This window comes from Pseudophryne corroboree, chromosome 2 (assembly GCF_028390025.1).
Source record: "Pseudophryne corroboree isolate aPseCor3 chromosome 2, aPseCor3.hap2, whole genome shotgun sequence".
Taxonomy (NCBI): Eukaryota; Metazoa; Chordata; class Amphibia; order Anura; family Myobatrachidae; genus Pseudophryne; species Pseudophryne corroboree.
Window position 1 is genome coordinate 833,730,393 of NC_086445.1, and position 21,100 is coordinate 833,751,492.

At 47.0% G+C, this 21,100-nt stretch overlaps 1 protein-coding gene across 2 annotated transcripts in view; it reads right to left on the bottom strand.

The window, feature by feature from the left end:
• The window catches only part of MAP3K15 (mitogen-activated protein kinase kinase kinase 15), a 471,487-nt gene that overhangs the window by 56,277 nt on the left and 394,110 nt on the right, over positions 1–21,100 (bottom strand). The window contains exon 21 of one of the 2 annotated variants that reach the window (XM_063955733.1): positions 4,502–4,631. In XM_063955733.1, coding sequence (XP_063811803.1) covers positions 4,502–4,631 — 130 coding nt within the window. Of the gene's footprint in view, positions 1–4,501; positions 4,683–21,100 lie in introns of both variants that reach the window. The other variant, XM_063955732.1, reaches the window with a different exon arrangement.

Here is a 21,100-nt window from a genome sequence, read left to right on the forward strand (position 1 = left end):
AATTTCCATATAAACAAATGTATGAGCTCTTCGGGTAGCTAACACACGTTGTAGGAGGTATAACGAGATACACTGTATAATTATATATATATATATATATATTTGTTTATGTTCTCAGCTCTTCTTCAGCTACGATTTAATAATATACTGTATGTCTCCTTCCATTGTATTCTACTGATTAGTGTAATATTAGATTGGGAGAGTGAGTAATCATTTAGGAAATGACACGGTCACCATATCATGTAGCGTGGGTCCCTGAGAACTACACTTCACAAAGCTATTGTATACTACCAACTAATATACTCATTACTAATCAACAATAATATTTAATTTAATTCATAAGAGGAGCTCAGAGAGAATAGACACCTCCCATGGTGCAGAAGGGCATAAGCTGAAAACTGTACAAGTAAAATGAATCCTTTCGCTGCTAAGGATAAGTGGAACTATGGCAGGGCTTCAAACCTGAAGGTTGGGTGGGGCTTACCTAAAAGTTCCTCCCTTACAGTTGCTGTCACTCGGATCTGGAAAGGGGCATGACTTTATGAAGTCACTGCATTGGGTCCGTCAAGATATTCTGTGTGATCACCAGAGAGTACTCCTACACTGCACAAATCATCTGAAATCCATACAGCAAAATGCATATTTCTACGCGCTCTGCTGTTGAACATCTCCTATAGTCATAATATTCCTCCTATTTTATCAATAATGATAAAAGAATACTATAACTTTTCTAACCGATAGAGAATTGGCCATTAATACCCTTTTCAGACAGAAATCCCAGCAATGACCTGGCATTTCAGTGCCGGGTCATTTAGCTGGTCTTTGCCTGACCCCTGCTCCCCCCCTTTTCACGCAGAGAAGCAAATTACCGTCAAAAGAATTTCTACCCGTTAATTTGCAGATCAAAACAGGTATTTCGTCTGTGTGAAAGGGTCAACCCAGGTCGAAATTCCCGGCTCTTCAACCCTGGTAAATTCCTGGGTCGAAGTCCCGGGAACTTCAACCCGGGTTGACCCATTCACACAGAAAAAGGACAAGTGTTTTCGGCAAATTACTGGGTAGAACTGCTTCTCCCGGCAATTTCATTTTCTGTGTGAAAGGGGTATAGATGACCTAAATGGCTTCCTTTGGTCCTCACAAATAGCCATTACATACTGTATATGCCCCACAATGTTTTATGATACCAAATAACTTTACTGTATGGGACCTCTCAATTTGTTAGTTCAGGGTTTCCCAAACTCAGTCCTCAATGTACCCCAATGGTCTAGGTTTTAAGGATATACATGCTTGTGCACAGAAGGTATAATCAAGCTGGCCGAGTCACCTATGCTTCAGCATGGATACCCTAAAACCTGGAGTTAAGCCTGCCATGAGGACTGAGTCTTGGACCCACTGTGTTAGACAATAGAGTAACAAGTAAAGAAAAATTTAGGATGGAGGACCTGGGTAATTTACTAATCTAAACAATTAAGATCTTCTCATCTGGACACATAATTTATTAGTCTAATGATATGTCTTAATCAGGGCCGGATTAAGCCCTCGGGGGGCCCAGGGCACCAAAGACAGGGGGGCCCCCACCAGCAACCTCCCCCCGCAGGGGCAAACGCAGGATTGGGAAGGGGGGTTTCCTTTGATACACGCACGTATGTTTGTGTGTGTGTGTGTGTGTGTGTGTGTGTGTGTGTGTGTGTGTATATATATTTTTATATATATATATATATATATATATACACAAACAGTATATAATACACACACACACACACACACACACACACACACACACACACACACACACGTTACATAGAACACATATACACAAATGCACACATAGACACCCACATACAGACAAATACATACACATAAAACACATATGCACATATAGCAAAATATACACACATACATATAAACGAATAGAACATATACACAAATACATATACACACAAACACATATAGAACACAAACTGTGTGCACAATTACACTCACTGAAGCCTGCCCTGAGGAAAGGGTAGATGCTAGAATCAAGTGGGCTAAGGGACCTTTTCCGTAAGGGGGAGGAGTTACGACGCAAGGGGGAGGAGCTAGGCCAGCGGGATAGTTCCTCTACTATCCACGCCACCAACTATTACCTTTAGTAATTAGGTGGTGAGCGAAGCGGAGCGGAGCGAACCACCGTGCCCGAAGCGTGGCGAGCGAAGCGAGCCCGCGAGGGTACTTTTCGGGTACCCTGTTCGCCCGTAGCTCTTCCCCCTGGTGACGTAGCTCCTCCCCTCAATACGTCACAAGGTCCCTTCAGCCCCTCCGATATAGAACCAACCTGAGGAAAGGGGTGAGGATGCCGCAGGACATATTGCTGGGAGGGAGCCAGGGGCACAGTTCACCATTCTGACGTGAATTGCGGCACACAGACACGAAGGGGCAGGGCTCCGAATGCCGGCCGTAGGACCATGGCCATTGAAAAAAAAACTTTGGACCACCCCCGACCCCCCCCCCCCCCCCCCCCGCACGCACGCACGCACGCACGCGCACACAAAGCAGCGGGGAGGAGAAAGACTCCCGGCTGCCGGGGAAGGAGGATTCCGCACTGCCAGCGGGCGTGCAGTGTCTCGCTCGCGACTGTGCGTGCGGCTCCCTCCTCACAAGAAGCACGGGTCAGGGACTGATACAGGCAACAATCTCTAGCCTCCGCTGCTGCCAGGAGAGCTGCTGCTGGCGGTGGAGGCTGGAGATTGCTGCCTGTATCAGAGCGGGACAGAGCCAGAGCCGGATTAAGGGGGGGGGCCCAGGGGGTCAGTACCCCAGGCCCCCCGTCATAAGGGGCCTCCCTACCAAAGCTGCTCTGTCCCGCTCTGATACAGGCAGCAATCTCCAGCCTCCACCGCCAGCAGCAGCTTTCCTGGCAGCAGCGGAGGCTAGAGATTGTTGCCTGTATCAGTCCCTGACCCGTGCTTCTTGTGAGGAGGGAGCCGCACGCACAGTCGCGAGCGAGACACTGCACGCCCGCTGGCAGTGCGGAATCCTCCTTCCCCGGCAGCCGGGAGTCTTTCTCCTCCCCGCTGCTTTGTGTGCGCGTGCGTGCGGGGGGAGGGGGGGGGGGGGGGAGGGTCGGGGGTGGTCCAAAGTTTTTTTTTCAATGGCCATGGTCCTACGGCCGGCATTCGGAGCCCTGCCCCCTCGTGTCTGTGTGCCGCAATTCACGTCAGAATGGTGAACTGTGCCCCTGGCTCCCTCCCAGCAATATGTCCTGCGGCATCCTCACCCCTTTCCTCAGGGCAGGCTTCAGTGAGTGTAATTGTGCACACAGTTTGTGTTCTATATGTGTTTGTGTGTATATGTATTTGTGTATATGTTCTATTCGTTTATATGTATGTGTGTATATTTTGCTATATGTGCATATGTGTTTTATGTGTATGTATTTGTCTGTATGTGGGTGTCTATGTGTGCATTTGTGTATATGTGTTCTATGTAACGTGTGTGTGTGTGTATTATATACTGTTTGTATATATATATATATATATATATATACACACACACACACACACACACACACACACACACACAAACATACGTGCGTGTATCAAAGGAAACCCCCCTTCCCAATCCTGCGTTTGCCCCTGCGGGGGGAGGTTGCTGGTGGGGCCCCCCTGTCTTTGGTGCCCTGGGCCCCCCGAGGGCTTAATCCGGCCCTGGACAGAGCAGCTTTGGTAGGGAGGCCCCTTATGACGGGGGGCCTGGGGTACTGACCCCCTGGGCCCCCCCCTTATTCCGGCTCTGGTCTTAATTACCTAATGTCTGAAAATGTGCGACTTTTATTATTGCCAGCATAACTGCTGTTATCATGTGGAATATTTGATGCTAGAAAAGGTTGGGAACAGCAGTACAGCATACCCTCCAACTGTACCTTTTTATAATGGTCTGTACCTGCCAAAAAGAGCTATGCACCGATTTTTGACTCTCCAAATTTCCATTGAAAGTATAGGAAAGGGGGCATGGTCACGCCCCCTTTACCCACGGCCATGCCCCCTTTCCTAAATCGGAACGGTTTTTAAGTGTAAAATGTTGGGGGGTATGGTACAGGGGGGAACCGCTTAGCACATATAAACATACATGGTGTCATGTATATAATATATGTGCTCGCTGGTTCCCCCAGCCAGCACATATATTATCTGCGCTGAGTGTATCTGGCGCCATGCAGCACCCGGGAATCAGCAGAAGGTTTCGCACACTCCTAAGCCTGCCCGCAGACTCCTATGAAACTAGCCAATGGGAGACTGGGGGTGGGCTTAGAAGGAGTGTGTGAAGCCTTATGCTGATTCGCAGGTGCCGCACAGCTCTGGATACACTCAGTGCATCCAATCCCTGGGGGAACCAGCCAGCACATATATTACATACATGATAATAACATGTATGTTTATATGTGCTAATCGGCTCCCCCTGCACTATATGGTCGGCTTGTGAATTAATTGTGGCACAGTAGAATAAGAGCTGCCGATAGTGAATTTACCTTAGTAAATTGGAAAGAGGAGCTTTGTTGGAGGGATTTTCTGAAATGGCTCTTTTTGTTTTTTCAAAAAACAGTTCGTGTTTGGTGTCCGAGTCAGGCGATACCGATCCATGCTCACTGCTACTGCTACCTGCCAATTCACCGGGCACCGGCAGCGGAAGAGATGCACTACGGTTATAGTCTGCAACAATAATACTTTCTGGTAATTATTATATTGGACTATGCCTGTTTATTGGGAGAGCAAACTGGATAGGTGTACACTGAGTTGAATATATCTATCTTAATGGATACATTTCATGTTTGTACGCAAATGTAATTGTAACTCTGTTGCTTTGGACTATGGCGCTGCTAACGTTAGCAAGTGATGCTGTCGGCCAGAAATGAAAAGAGACGCCCACTGGACCCATCACAAACTCATTTGCAATTGCATACACATTCACACAAAAACAAGGCCTAGACTGGGCACGGCAGTACAGATGCAGGCACCATGTTTTAGCATGTACGAGCTAACAGCTGACAACAGATACATGCCTCGTAAACTGCCATGACACACCTGCGTATTTATATCCACGCCCCGTAAACTTCCCGCTAATTCCCCCAAACTGTCCCTTCCTGTCAGTCATTCCGTGAATAAACCCTCATTGCAAGCAGGATCACAGCGGCACCTTGGCGCATGCGATTAGCTGGTAATCGCTCCATTGCATGAACATCGGCCATTGCGTACAAACATGAATTGGGCCACAGTACCTTCCAGCATGACCTACTGCACCTACAACAATCTGTTCTCATTCCTTTTATTGATAATCTGCAGTAATATGGGCTGCATTCACTATTTCTTATTTGTAAACACACAATAGCCCCGTACAATAGGTCAATGAAAAAAACATGTGATATGTGTTTTTTCATGCCAATGAAACACAGATTACCACCACTGAGAAATAGTAATGTTTGATTGGTGAATGCTGGACATCCACATAATAAAAGCACATACTATAGATCACATGGAGCAGAAAATTGATGTATCACAGTCAGAATTAACCTTGACCCAGATTAACCATAGTCTAGGTTACTGCTATGTATTTTGGGAAACCCACTTCAACAGGCAGTTTGGACCACATGCTTTTATTACAGAATCTCCTTGTCCAGCGCTCCCAACACTGTAGCAGTGATCTATGGGATCCAATCTGATTGCTAAAGAAAAGCAGCTGGGCAGCTTGCATGAAGTACAAAGTATATACTCTGACTGCATGGTTACATAGCAGATTCTCACTTTATTCCATGTATATAATTTGAGGGAAAGCAACATGGACCTGAACTTAATAAAGGCCATGTAGTTCATATATGTTTGTAATTAGCAGACCATGTAACCTTAATAAGTTCATTATACACAAATCAATGTTATTGTAAAGTAAACAAGTTGTGAGAAGTTAATCGGCAGGGTATGGACGGTAACATGATTACAGCATGTCGATAATGAACAAAGTCTCTGCTCTACATTATCAAAATCCTAGTTATCTAATGTGTAAAAAAAAACATACTGATTCCATCTGTAAAGGTGATGAGCAAACACAATAACATTCTAGAATACTGTTTTGTAAAATGAACCTCTACACTTTTCCATTATGTCATTATAACAAATGTTACCAATGTATTTGGTTGCTATGGGTTATTGTTATCAAGTCATTTCTAGAGACTGGAAAGCTACCCAACAAAGACCATCATAATTATAAGAAAATTGTCTGAGCAAAAATGAGTTTGGTTACCTCTAGATAATCTCAAGTATTTCATTACATGGGGTTTAACACAGCTGAAGCTAATGCATGCCAGGAGCACAGCTTAGGCTCAAGCAACGTTCAGGATTGTAACTATACTATTTGTTTTGCGGCCCCCCCCCAAAAAAAAAAAATAATAAAAAAAAATATATATATATATATATATATATATAGAAAAGATGTATAGACCAGTGCGCTTCTCTAAGAATCGACAGAAATAAGATACTTATCTCAACAATTTATATTTTTGCTAATATGGTAGCCACAAGTGGCTGATATCACAATTTTTCCAGGCTTTATTAAGTCTTTGTCAGCACCTTCCACTCTTCAGGGTGGCTGCTCAGTTCTTCAATGTACCATGGGTATATGGCATAATTCTGTAGCAAAAAAGGATGGAGAAGAACAAGCGCCTATGGTGCAGTAAGTTCTTTAAAGTGTATGATGACACTAAAAATAAGTAAATGCGTACCGGATGAAATCTTTATAACACGTCTAGTAAGATACCAATCGTGATGTTTCTCACCATCATCTGCAAGTCAGAGAAATAGAAATCGCTGCATAGCGTAATACCTCTGGTTAACAATGCAAACCCCACAATCACCCAGGTAAGCGTACCAGATTCAGAAGAATAATCAGCATAAACACCCAATGGTCCTGTATCCAGATAGCTTTCACCAGATCCAGTAAACAGGGTCTTTGTAATATCAGTCAAATGACCAAAGAAACGATTTATTCAAAATACAAGGTTATAAAACATCATCCAAACTTTCAGAATAAAGATGATTTGTTTAAAAAGTCAATATAGCTTAGCTTAGCAGCCAGGTAAGGTTCTGCTCAGGTTTCTCAACGCGTTTTGCCCGTCAGGGCTTCCTCAGGAGATAAGAATGCAGTCCACATCATAGTGAATTTATAGCTGAATGAGACAGTTTGACCCTCCACTTCCGGTTCAGTGTAATTCCGGAACCGGAAGTGATGTCAGAACCATCAAAGTGAAAGTAAATACAACAATACAGATAAAAGCAGATTAACATCATATGATAATATTATCAGTAGTTAGGTAGGATACTTTGTGCATTATCAGGGGGCAGCAGCCATAATGAAACGAATAAAAATAAGAATTTACTCACCGGTAATTCTATTTCTCGTAGTCCGTAGTGGATGCTGGGAACTCCGTAAGGACCATGGGGAATAGCGGGCTCCGAAGGAGGCTGGGCACTCTAGAAAGATCTTAGACTACCTGGTGTGCACTGGCTCCTCCCACTATGACCCTCCTCCAAGCCTCAGTTAGGTACCGTGCCCGGACGAGCGTACACAATAAGGAAGGATTTTGAATCCCGGGTAAGACTCATACCAGCCACACCAATCACACCGTACAACTCGTGATATGAAATACAGTTAACAGTATGAAACAATAGAGCCTCTCAACAGATGGCTCAACAATAACCCGATTTAGTTAACAATAACTATGTACAAGTAATGCAGATAAACCGCACTTGGGATGGGCGCCCAGCATCCACTACGGACTACGAGAAATAGAATTACCGGTGAGTAAATTCTTATTTTCTCTAACGTCCTAGTGGATGCTGGGAACTCCGTAAGGACCATGGGGATTATACCAAAGCTCCCAAACGGGCGGGAGAGTGCGGATGACTCTGCAGCACCGAATGAGAGAACTTCAGGTCCTCCTCAGCCAGGGTATCAAATTTGTAGAATTTTGCAAACGTGTTTGCCCCTGACCAAGTAGCTGCTCGGCAAAGTTGTAAAGCCGAGACCCCTCGGGCAGCCGCCCAAGATGAGCCCACCTTCCTTGTGGAATGGGCATTGACAGATTTTGGCTGTGGCAGGCCTGCCACAGTATGTGCAAGCTGAATTGTACTACAAATCCAACGAGCAATAGTCTGCTTAGAAGCAGGAGCACCCAGCTTGTTGGGTGCATATAGGATAAACAGCGAGTCAGATTTTCTGACTCCAGCCGTCCTGGAAACATATATTTTCAGGGCCCTGACAACGTCTAGCAACTTGGAGTCCTCCAAATCCTTAGTAGCCGCAGGCACCACAATAGGTTGGTTCAGGTGAAACGCTTACACCACCTTAGGGAGAAACTGGGGACGAGTCCTCAATTCTGCCCTATCCATATGGAAAATCAAATAAGGGCTTTTACAAGACAAAGCCGCCAATTCTGATACTCGCCTGGCAGAAGCCAAGGCCAATAACATAACCACCTTCCATGTGAGATATTTCAGATCCACGGTTTTTAGTGGTTCAAACCAAAGTGATTTTAAGAAAACTCAACACCACGTTGAGATCCCAAGGTGCCACAGGAGGCACAAACGGGGGCTGACTATGCAGCACTCCTTTTATAAATGTCTGAACTTCAGGTACTGAAGCTAGTTCTTTTTTGAAAGAAAATCGACAGAGCCGAGATCTGTACCTTAATGGAACCCAATTTAAGGCCCATAGTCACTCCTGCTTGCAGGAAATGCAGAAATCGACCTAGTTGAAATTCCTCTGTTGGGGCCCTTTCGGCCTCACACCATGCAACATATTTTCGCCATATGCGGTGATAATGAGTTGCTGTAACCTCTTTCCTGGCTTTAGTAAGCGTAGGAATTACTTCCTCCGGAATACCCTTTTCCTTCAGGATCCGGCGTTCAACCGCCATGCCGTCAAACGCAGCCGCGGTAAGTCTTGGAACAGACAGGGCCCCTGCTGCCGCAGGTCCTGACTGAGTGGCAGAGGCCATGGGTCCTCTGATATAAATTCTTGAAGTTCTGGGTACCAAGCTCTTCTTGGCCATCCACGAGTATCGTTCTTACTCCTCGCCTTCTTATTATTCTCAGTACCTTTGGTATGAGAGGCAGAGGGGAGAACACCTAAACCGACTGGTACACCCACGGTGTTACCAGAGCGTCCATAGCTATCGCCTGAGGGTCCCTTGACCTGGAGCAATATCTATTATAGCTTTTTGTTAAGGCGGGACGCCATCATGTCCACCTGTGGCCTTTCCCAATGGTGTACAATCCTATTGGAAGACTTCTGGAGGAAGTCCCCATTCTCCCGGGTGGAGGTCGTGTCTGTTGAGAAGATCTGCTTCCCAGTTGTCCACTCCGGGAATGAACACTGCTGACAGTGCTAACACATGATTTTCCGCCTATCGGAGAATCCTTGTGGCTTCTGCCATCGCCATCCTGCTTTTTGTGCCGCCCTGTTGATTACATGGGCGACTGCCGTGATGTTGTCTGATTGGATCAGTACCGGCTGGTTTTGAAGCAGAGGCCTTGCTGGCCTCAGGGCATTGTAAATGGCCCTCAGATCCAGAATATTTATGTGTAGGGAAATAACCTGACTTGACCAAAGTCCCTGGAAGTTTCTTCCCTATGTGACTGCCCCCCAGCCTCAAAGGCTGGAATCCATGGTCACTAGGACCTAGTCCTGTATGCCGAACCTGCGGCCCTCTTGAAGATGGGCACTCTGCAGCCACCACAGTAGAGATACCCTGGTCCTTGGAGACAGGGTTATCAGCCTATGCATCGGAAGATGCGATCCGGACCACTTGTCCAACAGGTCCCTCTGAAAAGTTCTTGTATGGAACCTGCCTAATGGGATTGCTTCGTAAGAAGCTACCATTTTTCCCAGGACTCGCGTGCAATGATGCACCGCTACCTATTTTGGTTTCAGGAGGTCTCTGACTAGAGATGACAACTCCTTGGCTTTCTCCTCCGGGAGAAACACTATTTCTGGTTTATGTCCAGAACCATCCCCAGGAACAGTAGACGTGTCATAGGAACCAGCTGTGACTTTGGACTGTTTAGAATCCACCTATGCTGTTGTAGCACTTTCCAAAATAGTGCTACCCCGACTACCAACTGCTCCTTGGACCTCGCCCTTATAACGAGATTGTCCAATTACGGGATAATTACAACTCCCTTTTTTTTGAAGGAGTATCATCATTTCGGCCATTACCTTGATAAAACACCCTCGGTGCCATGTACAGTCCAAACGGCAGTGTCTGGACTTGGTAATGGTAATCCTGTACCACAAATCTGAGGTACTCCTGGCGAGGATGGTAAATGGGGACATGCAGGTAAGCATCCTTGATGTCCCGGGATACCATGTAATCCCCCTCGTCCAGGCTTGCAATAACCGCCCTGAGCGATTCCATCTTGAACTTGAATTTTTTTATGTTCAAGGATTTTAAATATAAAATGGGTCACACCGAACCATGCGGTTTCGGTACCCCAACCCGTGTGGAATAGTAACCCCGTCCTTGTTGAAGTAGGGGCACCTTGAGTATTACCTGCTGGGAATACCGCTTATTAATTGCCTCTAGCACAGCCTCCCTGCTTGAGGGAGTTGTCAGCAAGGCATATTTTAGGAAACGGCTGGGGGGAGACATCTCTAATTCCAGCTTGTACCCCTGAAATACTACTTGGAAGAAACAGGGATCCACCTGTGAGCGAGCCCACTAATTGCTGAAATTTTTGAGGCGGCCCCCCACCGTACCTGGCTACACCTGTGGAGCACCCGCGTCATGGTGTGTACTCACAGGAGGCGGGGGAAGAATCTTAATTCTGGGAACAGGCTGACTGGTGCAGCTTTTTCCCTCTACCCTTGTCTCTGTACAGAAAGGAAGCGCCATTTGACCCGCTTGCTTTTCTGAAGCCGAAAGGACTGTACCTTTTTCTGTGAGGAAACCTGAGGTAAAATTATTTCTTCCCAGCAGTTGCTGTGGATACGAGGTCCCAGAGACCATCCCCAAATAATTCCTCACTCTTATAAGGCTCTCTATGCGCTTTTTAAGTCAGCATCACCTGTCCAGTGACAGGTCTCTAATACCCTCCTGACAGAATGGACATTACATTTATTTTGGATGCCAGCCGGCAAAATATCCCTCTGTGCATCCCCCATATATAAGACAACGTCTTTAATATGTTTTTATGTTTGCCAACTATTATCCCTGTTTGACAGGGTCACCAACCACGCTGCAGCAGCACTATCTGCAGGTCTCAGTCTAGTACCTGAGTGTGTAAATACAGACTTCAGGATAGCCTCCTGTTTTTTTTTTTTTTTTTATCAACAGGTACCTATTAAAGTGGCCGTATCCTAAGACGGCAGTGCCACCTTTTTTGACAAACGTGTGAGCGCCTTATCCACCCTAGGGGATATCTCCCAGCGTAACTTATCCTCCTGGCGGGAAAGGGTACGCCATCAGTAACTTTTTATAAATTACCAGTTTCTTAACGGGGGAACCCACGCTTTTCACACACTTCATTTATTCATCTGATGGGGGAACAAAACACTGCCTGTTTTTTCTCCCCAAACCTAAAACCCATTTATAGAGGTTAAAGTCAGAAATGTATAACACATTTTTTATTGCCGGGATCAAGTCACGGATTGGATTGTGTATATGTCTCCACCTTGTCGACACTGGAGTCAGACTCCGTGTCGACATCTGTGTCTGCCATCTGAGAGAGCGGGCGTTTTTGAGCCCCTGATGGCCTTTGAGACGCCTGGGCAGGCGCGGGCTGCGAAGCCGGCTGTCCCACAGCTGTTACGTCATCCACCCTTTTATGTAAGGAGTTGACACTGTCGGTTAATACCTTTTACCTCTCTATCCACTCTGGTGTCGGCCCCACAGGGGGCGACATCACATATATCGGCCTCTGTTCCGTCACCATATAAGCCTCCTCATTCAACATGTCGACACAGCCGTACCGACACACCGCAGACACACAGGGAATGCTCTAAACGAGGACAGGACCCACAAAAGCCCTTTGGGGGGACAGAGTGAGAGTATGCCAGCACACACCAGAGCGCTATATACTGCAGGGACTAACTGAGTTATGTCCCCTATAGCTTTATATCTATATATATAATGTATACTGCGCCTAAATTTAGTGCCCCCTCTCTCTTTTTTTAACCCTTGTAGACTGCAGGGGAGAGCCAGGGAGCTTCCCTCCAACGGAGCTGTGAGGGAAAATGGCGCCAGTGTGCTGAGGAGATAGGCTCCGCCCCTTTTTCGCGGCCTATTCTCCCATTTTTTATGGACTTCTGGCAGGGGTATTTACCTCATATATAGCCCCTGGGGCTATATATTGAGGTATTTTTGCCAGCCAAGGTGTTTTTATTGCTGCCTCAGGGCGCCCCCCCCCAGCGCCCTGCACCCTCAGTGACCGGAGTATGAAGTGTGTGAGAGGAGCAATGGCGCACAGCTGCAGTGCTGTGCGCTACCTTGGTGAAGACTGAGTCTTCATGCCGCCGATTTTCCGGACCATCTTCTTGCTTCTGGCTCTGTAAGGGGGACGGCGGCGCGGCTCCGGGACCGAACATCAAGGCTGGGCCTGCGGTCGATCCCTCTGGAGCTAATGGTGTCCAGTAGCCTAAGAAGCCCAATCCGGCTGCAAGCAGGCGAGTTCGCTTCTTCTCCCCTTAGTCCCTCGCTGCAGTGAGCCTGTTGCCAGCAGGTCTCACTGAAAAGAACAAATTCTAAGACTATAACTTTCTAAGAGCTCAGGAGAGCCCCTAGTGTGCATCCAACCTCGGCCGGGCACGAAATCTAACTGAGGCTTGGAGGAGGGTCATAGTGGGAGGAGCCAGTGCACACCAGGTAGTCTAAGATCTTTCTAGAGTGCCCAGCCTCCTTCGGAGCCCGCTATTCCCCATGGTCCTTACGGAGTTCCCAGCATCCACTAGGACGTTAGAGAAATATCTAATACCAATATAAAAGACCCCGGAAGTGACGTGACCCATCCGGCCGTGTCACTTCCTGTCTCCGTGTGTGATTACAAGACAGGATAATGTAAAACTTAAAATATAAGACATTGGTGGTCTAGTGGGTATTTAGGACTGTAACGCTTAACAGTGCACAGAAGGTATGTTAAAAATGCCTTCTGTGCGCGATGGTCCAGTTCGCGGTGCTGCTACGGGACCGGAAGTGACGCGTCTCCACTCGTACGCGTCACTTCCTGCTTCTTCCCGTAGTAAAACGGCTGGGAGCCGGTCAATGATATTGTATTAGGTGGCTGAGGGTCGGGCAATGGTAATGTATTAGGTGGCAGGTTTTAATGGTAATAATGCCCGAGGAGACTCGAATAATAATGTAGTCCCCAGCCATTAAAATGAACGTCACCGGAAGTGACGTACAAGCCGCGATATTAGCATATGTAAACAATCCAGAGTCCTTCATATATTAGAGGGTAAGGTGCCTGTTGCAGTAAACGTCCAATTGATTTAAAAATATAAAAAATATAAAGTCATAAGGCTAATCTGTTAATAGAATAGAAATTAGGAGTTTAAATAACCTCTCAATAGTGGCACACGCTTCAAAACACTTTTCAGTATCTATATATAGGATACAGGAATAATAATACATATATATAAAAACACAATAGATGAAGGTATTAATTCAGAGATATATAATAGGACCAACAAATTTTGTATAAAAAGACATACTTCACTAAAATAATGTAATGACATAAAATGTGATATGGTAAAATGGATTAAAATATAGCAGCCGGATGTGAGGAAATTGTCTCAAGGAGCTTATAAAAAGGATGCAATTTCATAACCCTCGTTATGTCCGTGTGGAAACATGGTATTTAAGGTAAAAATCCAATACATCTCGCGTTGAGACAGTTTTTTTCAATAAGTCTCCACCTCTTATGCCCAGTTTGACATGTTCAATCGCTTTGAAGTGGACTGCATTCTTATCTCCTGAGGAAGCCCTGACGGGCAAAACGCGTTGAGAAACCTGAGCAGAACCTTACCTGGCTGCTAAGCTAAGCTATATTGACTTTTTAAACAAATCATCTTTATTCTGAAAGTTTGGATGATGTTTTATAACCTTGTATTTTGAATAAATCGTTTCTTTGGTCATTTGACTGATATTACAAAGACCCTGTTTACTGAATCTGGTGAAAGCTATCTGGATACAGGACCATTGGGTGTTTATGCTGATTATTCTTCTGAATCTGGTACGCTTACCTGGGTGATTGTGGGGTTTGCATTGTTAACCAGAGGTATTACGCTATGCAGCGATTTCTATTTCTCTGACTTGCAGATGATGGTGAGAAACATCACGATTGGTATCTTACTAGACGTGTTATAAAGATTTCATCCGGTACGCATTTACTTATTTTTAGTGTTATCATACACTTTAAAGAACTTACTGCACCATAGGCGCTTGTTCTTCTCCATCCTTTTTTGATATATATATATATATATATATATATGTTTATATTTATATTTGACCAGGAAACGATTACAGGATACTTGGTAATTATGAGAATATATCAGACTTACACAGTCTCCAATGTTACACCAGGCCTGCACACCTGGATACCTGGGCTGTATGCCTGGTAACAATCATAGTCCAGAGTGTATTGCTTTGGGAGCAGTGAACTTTGGGGGTTATTCAGATCTCATCTATTAGTGAACTTTGGGGGTTATTCAGGTAGCATCCCTAATCGATGTGACCGCAATAACCCTGGCTGGGGCGGCAGTGCGCAAGCGCATGTCCCATCCTGCGCATGTGGTTAATGCGGTTGGCTCGCATTAACTGCGAATGCCTCTGCCTGACTGACAGGCAGAGGCATTCGTGCGATGTTCGCGGACCATTGCAGCAGCGGCGGCACGGGGTAAATGGAGTCTTGTCGTCTGTGTTTTCGCAGCTGCGTGACGTCACATGCAGCCGCTCCGATTGATAAAATGGCCAAAGAAGGCTTCCCCAGTTTCTGCGACCACACTCTAGTTGCGGTGCGATCGCAATTAGAGCGCAGTTGCAGTTGGTGGGCGGCGGGTAGCATGCTGGACGGCCTTGCCCTGCTATGGGCGCCCCCCAGCATGCGAAAGAACGGATTGCAAATTCTGCTTTTTAGCAGAATGTGCAATCTGTACTGAATAATGTCCTTTGTACAGTAGATCAAGGGAAACTAGATTTTGCAATCTTTTGCATGTGTGATACAGTACTAGTTCTCACTTGCTAGCACTTTGGGGCAAATTTTGTCTGGCGTTGCATGGTAAAATAAGATTTTACTCACCAGTAAATCTATTTCTCGTAGTCCGTAGTGGATGCTGGGAACTCCGAAAGGACCATGGGGAATAGCGGCTCCGCAGGAGTCTGGGCACAACTAAAAGAAAGCTTTTAGACTACCTGGTGTGCACTGGCTCCTCCCACTATGACCCTCCTCCAAGCCTCAGTTAGGACACTGTGCCCGGAAGAGCTGACACAATAAGAAAGGATTTTGAATCCCGGGTAAGACTCATACCAGCCACACCACTCACACCGTATAACACGTGATACCATAGCCAGTTAACAGTATGAAACATAACTGAGCCTCTCAACAGATGGCTCATAACAATAACCCTTTAGTGAACAATAACTATGTACAAGTATTGCAGACAATCCGCACTTGGGACGGGCGCCCAGCATCCACTACGGACTACGAGAAATAGATTTACCGGTGAGTAATATCTTATTTTCTCTAACGTCCTAGTGGATGCTGGGAACTCCGAAAGGACCATGGGGATTATACCAAAGCTCCCAAACGGGCGGGAGAGTGCGGATGACTCTGCAGCACCAAATGAGAGAACTCAAGGTCCTCCTCAGCCAGGGTATCAAATTTGTAGAATTTTGCAAACGTGTTTGCCCCTGACCAAGTAGCAGCTCGGCAAAGTTGTAAAGCCGAGACCCCTCGGGCAGCCGCCCAAGATGAGCCCACCTTCTTAGTAGAATGGGCTTTAACTGATTTAGGATGCGGCAGTCCAGCTGCAGAATGCGCCAGCTGAATTGTGCTACAAATCCAGCGAGCAATAGTCTGCTTAGAAGCAGGAGCACCTAGTTTGTTGGGTGCATACAGTTTGTTGGGTGCATGCAGGAGCACCTAGTTTGTTGGGTGCATACAGGAGCACCTAGTTTGTTGGGTGCATACCTAGTTTGTTGGGTGCATACAGGAGCACCTAGTTTGTTGGGTGCATACAGCCGTCCTGGAAACATACATTTTCAAGGCCCTGACTACGTCCAGCAACTTGGAGTCCTCCAAGTCGCTAGTAGCCGCAGGCACTACAATAGGTTGGTTCAAGTGAAAAGCTGATACCACCTTAGGGAGAAACTGGGGACGAGTCCTCAATTCTGCCCTATCCATATGGAAAATCAGATAAGGGCTTTTAAATGACAAAGCCGCCAATTCTGATACACGCCTGGCCGAAGCCAAGGCCAATAACATGACCACTTTCCACGTGAGATATTTCAGATCCACGGTCTTTAGTGGCTCAAACCAATGTGATTTTAGGAAATTCAACACCACGTTGAGATCCCAGGGTGCCACTGGAGGCACAAAAGGGGGCTGAATATGCAGCACTCCTTTTACAAATGTCTGAACTTCAGGCAGTGAAGCTAGTTCTTTTTGGAAGAAAATCGACAGAGCCGATATCTGTACCTTAATGGAGCCTAATTTCAGGCCCATAGTCACTCCTGCCTGTAGGAAGTGCAGAAATCGACCCAGCTGAAATTCCTCTGTTGGGGCCTTATTGGCCTCACACCAAGCAACATATTTCCGCCATATGCGGTGATAATGTTTTACAGTTACATCTTTCCTGGCTTTAATCAGCGTAGGAATGACATCCTCCGGAATGCCCTTTTCCTTTAGGATCCGGCGTTCAACCGCCATGCCGTCAAACGCAGCCGCGGTAAGTCTTGGAACAGACAGGGCCCCTGCTGCAGCAGGTCCTGTCTGAGCGGCAGAGGCCATGGGTCCTCTGAGATCATCTCTTGAAGTTCCGGGTACCACGCTCTTCTTGGCCAATCCAGAACCACGAGTATAGTCCTTACTCCTCGTTTTCTTATTATTCTCAATACCTTTGGTATGAGAGGCAGAGGAGGGAACACATAAACTGACTGGTACACCCACGGTGTCACTAGAGCATCCACCGCTATCGCCTGAGGGTCCCTTGACCTGGCGCAATATCTCTCCAGTTTTTTGTTTAGGCGGGACGCCATCATGTCCACCTGTGGCCGTTCCCAACGATTTACAATCAGTGTGAAGACTTCTGGATGAAGTCCCCACTCTCCCGGGTGGAGGTCGTGTCTGCTGAGGAAGTCTGCTTCCCAGTTGTCCACTCCCGGAATGAACACTGCTGACAGTGCTAGCACGTGATTTTCCGTCTGGATCAGTACCGGCTGGTTTCGAAGCAGGGGTTTTGCCTGACTTAGGGCATTGTAAATGGCCCTTAGTTCCAGAATATTTATGTGTAGGGAAGTCTCCTGACTCGGCCATAGTCTTTGGAAGTTTCTTCCCTGTGTGACTGCCCCCCAGCCTCGAAGGCTGGCATCCGTGGTCACCAGGACCCAGTCCTGTATGCCGAATCTGCGGCCCTCTAGAAGATGAGCACTCTGCAGCCACCACAGCAGAGACACCCTGGTTCTTGGAGACAGGGTTATTAGCCGATGCATCTGAAGATGCGATCCGGACCATTGGTCCAACAGGTCCCACTGAAAGATTCTGGCATGGAACCTGCCGAAAGGGATTGCTTCGTAAGAAGCCACCATCTTTCCCAGGACTCGCGTGCAGTGATGCACCGACACCTGTTTTGGTTTCAGGAGGTCTCTGACTAGAGATGACAGCTCCGTGGCTTTCTCCTCCGGGAGAAACACTTTTTTCTGGACTGTGTCCAGAATCATTCCCAGGAACAGTAGTCGTGTCATCGGGACCAGCTGTGACTTTGGAATATTCAGAATCCAACCGTGCTGGTGTAGCACCTCCTGAGATAGTGCTACTCCTACCAACAAATGCTCCCTGGATCTCGCCTTTATTAGGAGATCGTCCAAGTACGGGATAATTAAAACTCCCTTTTTTCGAAGGAGTATCATCATTTCCGCCATTACCTTGGTAAACACCCTCGGTGCCGTGGACAGTCCAAACGGCAACGTCTGGAATTGGTAATGGCAATTCTGTACCGCAAATCTGAGGTACTCCTGGTGAGGATGATAAATGGGGACATGCAGGTAAGCATCCTTGATGTCCAGGGATACCATGTAATCCACCTCGTCCAGGCTTGCAATAACCGCCCTGAGCGATTCCATCTTGAACTTGAATTTTTTTATGTATGTGTTCAAGGATTTCAAATTTAAAATGGGTCTCACCGAACCGTCCGGTTTCGGTACCACAAACAGTGTGGAATAGTAACCCCGTCCTTGTTGAAGTAGGGGCACCTTGACTATCACCTGCTGGGAGTATAGCTTGTGAATTGCCTCTAGCACAGCCTCCCTGCTCGAGGGAGTTGTTGGCAAGGCCGATTTGAGGAAACGGCGGGGGGGGAGACGCCTCGAATTCCAGCTTGTACCCCTGAGATACTACTTGAAAGATCCAGGGATCCACCCGTGAGCGAGCCCACTGATCGCTGAAATTTTTGAGGCGGCCCCCCACCGTACCTGGCTCTGCCTGTGGAGCCCCACCGTCATGCGGCGGACTTGGAAGAAACGGGGGAGGACTTTTGCTCCTGGGAACCAGCTGTTTGTTGCAGCCTTTTTCCCCTACCTCTGCCTCTGGACAGAAAGGACCCGCCTTTCCCTCGCCTGTTTTTCTGGGTCCGAAAGGACTGTACCTGATAAAACGGCGCTTTTTTAGGCTGTGAGGGAACATGGGGTAAAAATGCTGACTTCCCAGCTGTTGCTGTGGAAACGAGGTCCGAGAGACCATCCCCGAATAACTCCTCACCCTTATAAGGCAAAACTTCCATGTGCCTTTTGGAATCTGCATCCCCTGTCCACTGCCGAGTCCATAAGCCTCTTCTAGCAGAAATGGACAATGCACTTATTTTAGATGCCAGCCGGCAGATCTCCCTCTGTGCATCTCTCATGTATAAGACTGAGTCTTTTATATGCTCTATGGTTAGCAGAATAGTGTCCCTGTCTAGGGTGTCAATATTTTCTGACAGGGAATCTGACCATGCAGTGGCAGCACTGCACATCCATGCTGACGCAATAGCTGGTCTAAGTATAATGCCTGTGTGTGTATATATAGACTTCAGGATCGCCTCCTGCTTTCTATCCGCAGGCTCCTTCAGGGCGGCCGTATCCGGAGACGGAAGTGCCACCTTTTTAGACAAACGTGTGAGCGCTTTATCCACCCTAGGAGGTGTTTCCCAACGTGCCCTATCCTCTGGCGGGAAAGGGAACGCCATTAGTAATTTTTTTGAGATTATCAATCTTTTATCAGGGAAAGCCCACGCTTCTTCACACACTTCATTTCATTCTTCAGATGGGGGAAAAACTACGGGTAGTTTTTTCTCCCCAAACATAATACCCATTTTAGTGGTACCTGGGTTTATATCTGAAATGTGTAAAACCTCTTTCATTGCCTCAATCATGCAACGAATGGCCTTAGTGGACATTAGATTAGACTCATCGTCGTCGACACTGGTATCAGTATCCGTGTCGACATCTGCGTCTGCCATCTGAGGTAGTGGGCGTTTTAGAGCCCCTGATGGCCTTTGAGACACCTGGGCAGGCACGAGCTGAGAAGCTGGCTGTCCCGCATTTGGCATGTCGTCAAATTTTTTTGTTTAGGAGTCGACACTTGCACGTAATTCCTTCCATAAAACCATCCACTCAGGTGTCTGCCCCGCAGGGGGTGACATCACTTCTAAAGGCATCTGCTCCGCCTCCACATAATTTTCCTCCTCAAACATGTCGACACAGCCGTACCGACACACCGCACATACACCGGGAATGCTCTAACAGAGGACAGGACCCCACAGAAGCCCTTTGGGGAGACAGAGAGAGAGTATGCCAGCACACACCAGAGCGCTATATAATGCAGGGACTAACTGAATTATGTCCCCTATAGCTGCTATATTTACTGCGCCTAAATTTAGTGCCCCCCCTCTCTTTTTTACCCTTTTCTGTAGTGTAGACTGCAGGGGAGAGCCAGGGAGCTTCCTTCCAGCGGAACTGTGAGGGAAAAATGGCGCCAGTGTGCTGAGAGAGAGATAGCTCCGCCCCTTTTTCGCGGACTATTCTCCCGCTTTTTTAAGGATTCTGGCAGGGGTAATTATCACATATATAGCCTCTGGGGCTATATATTGTGATTGTTTTGCCAGCCAAGGTGTTTTTATTGCTGCTCAGGGCGCCCGCCCCCCCCCAGCGCCCTGCACCCTCAGTGACCGGAGTGTGAAGTGTGTATGAGAAGCAATGGCGCACAGCTGCAGTGCTGTGCGCTACCTTGGTGAAGACAGAAGTCTTTATGCCGCCGATTTTCCGGACTTCTTCTTGCTTCTGGCTCTGTAAGGGGGACGGCGGCGCGGCTCCGGGACCGAACACCAAGGCCAGTTCCATGCGGTCGGTCCCTCTGGAGCTAATGGTGTCCAGTAGCCTAAGAAGCCCAAGCTAGCTGCAAGCAGGTAGGTTCGCTTCTTCTCCCCTTAGTCCCTCGTTGCAGTGAGCCTGTTGCCAGCAGGTCTCACTGTAAAATAAAAAACCTAAAATATACTTTCTTTCTAAGAGCTCAGGAGAGCCCCTAGTGTGCATCCAGCTCGGCCGGGCACAAAAATCTAACTGAGGCTTGGAGGAGGGTCATAGTGGGAGGAGCCAGTGCACACCAGGTAGTCTAAAAGCTTTCTTTTAGTTGTGCCCAGACTCCTGCGGAGCCGCTATTCCCCATGGTCCTTTCGGAGTTCCCAGCATCCACTAGGACGTTAGAGAAATTATCTTTTTCTGTTCCAATGTGCCTAAAATAAAACAGTCTGTGGCCATTTTTTATTAGGAATCATACTCCTGTTGAGCCTATAACTATCCCTAAGAATAGATGAACAGTGTGTTGTATTCCACACA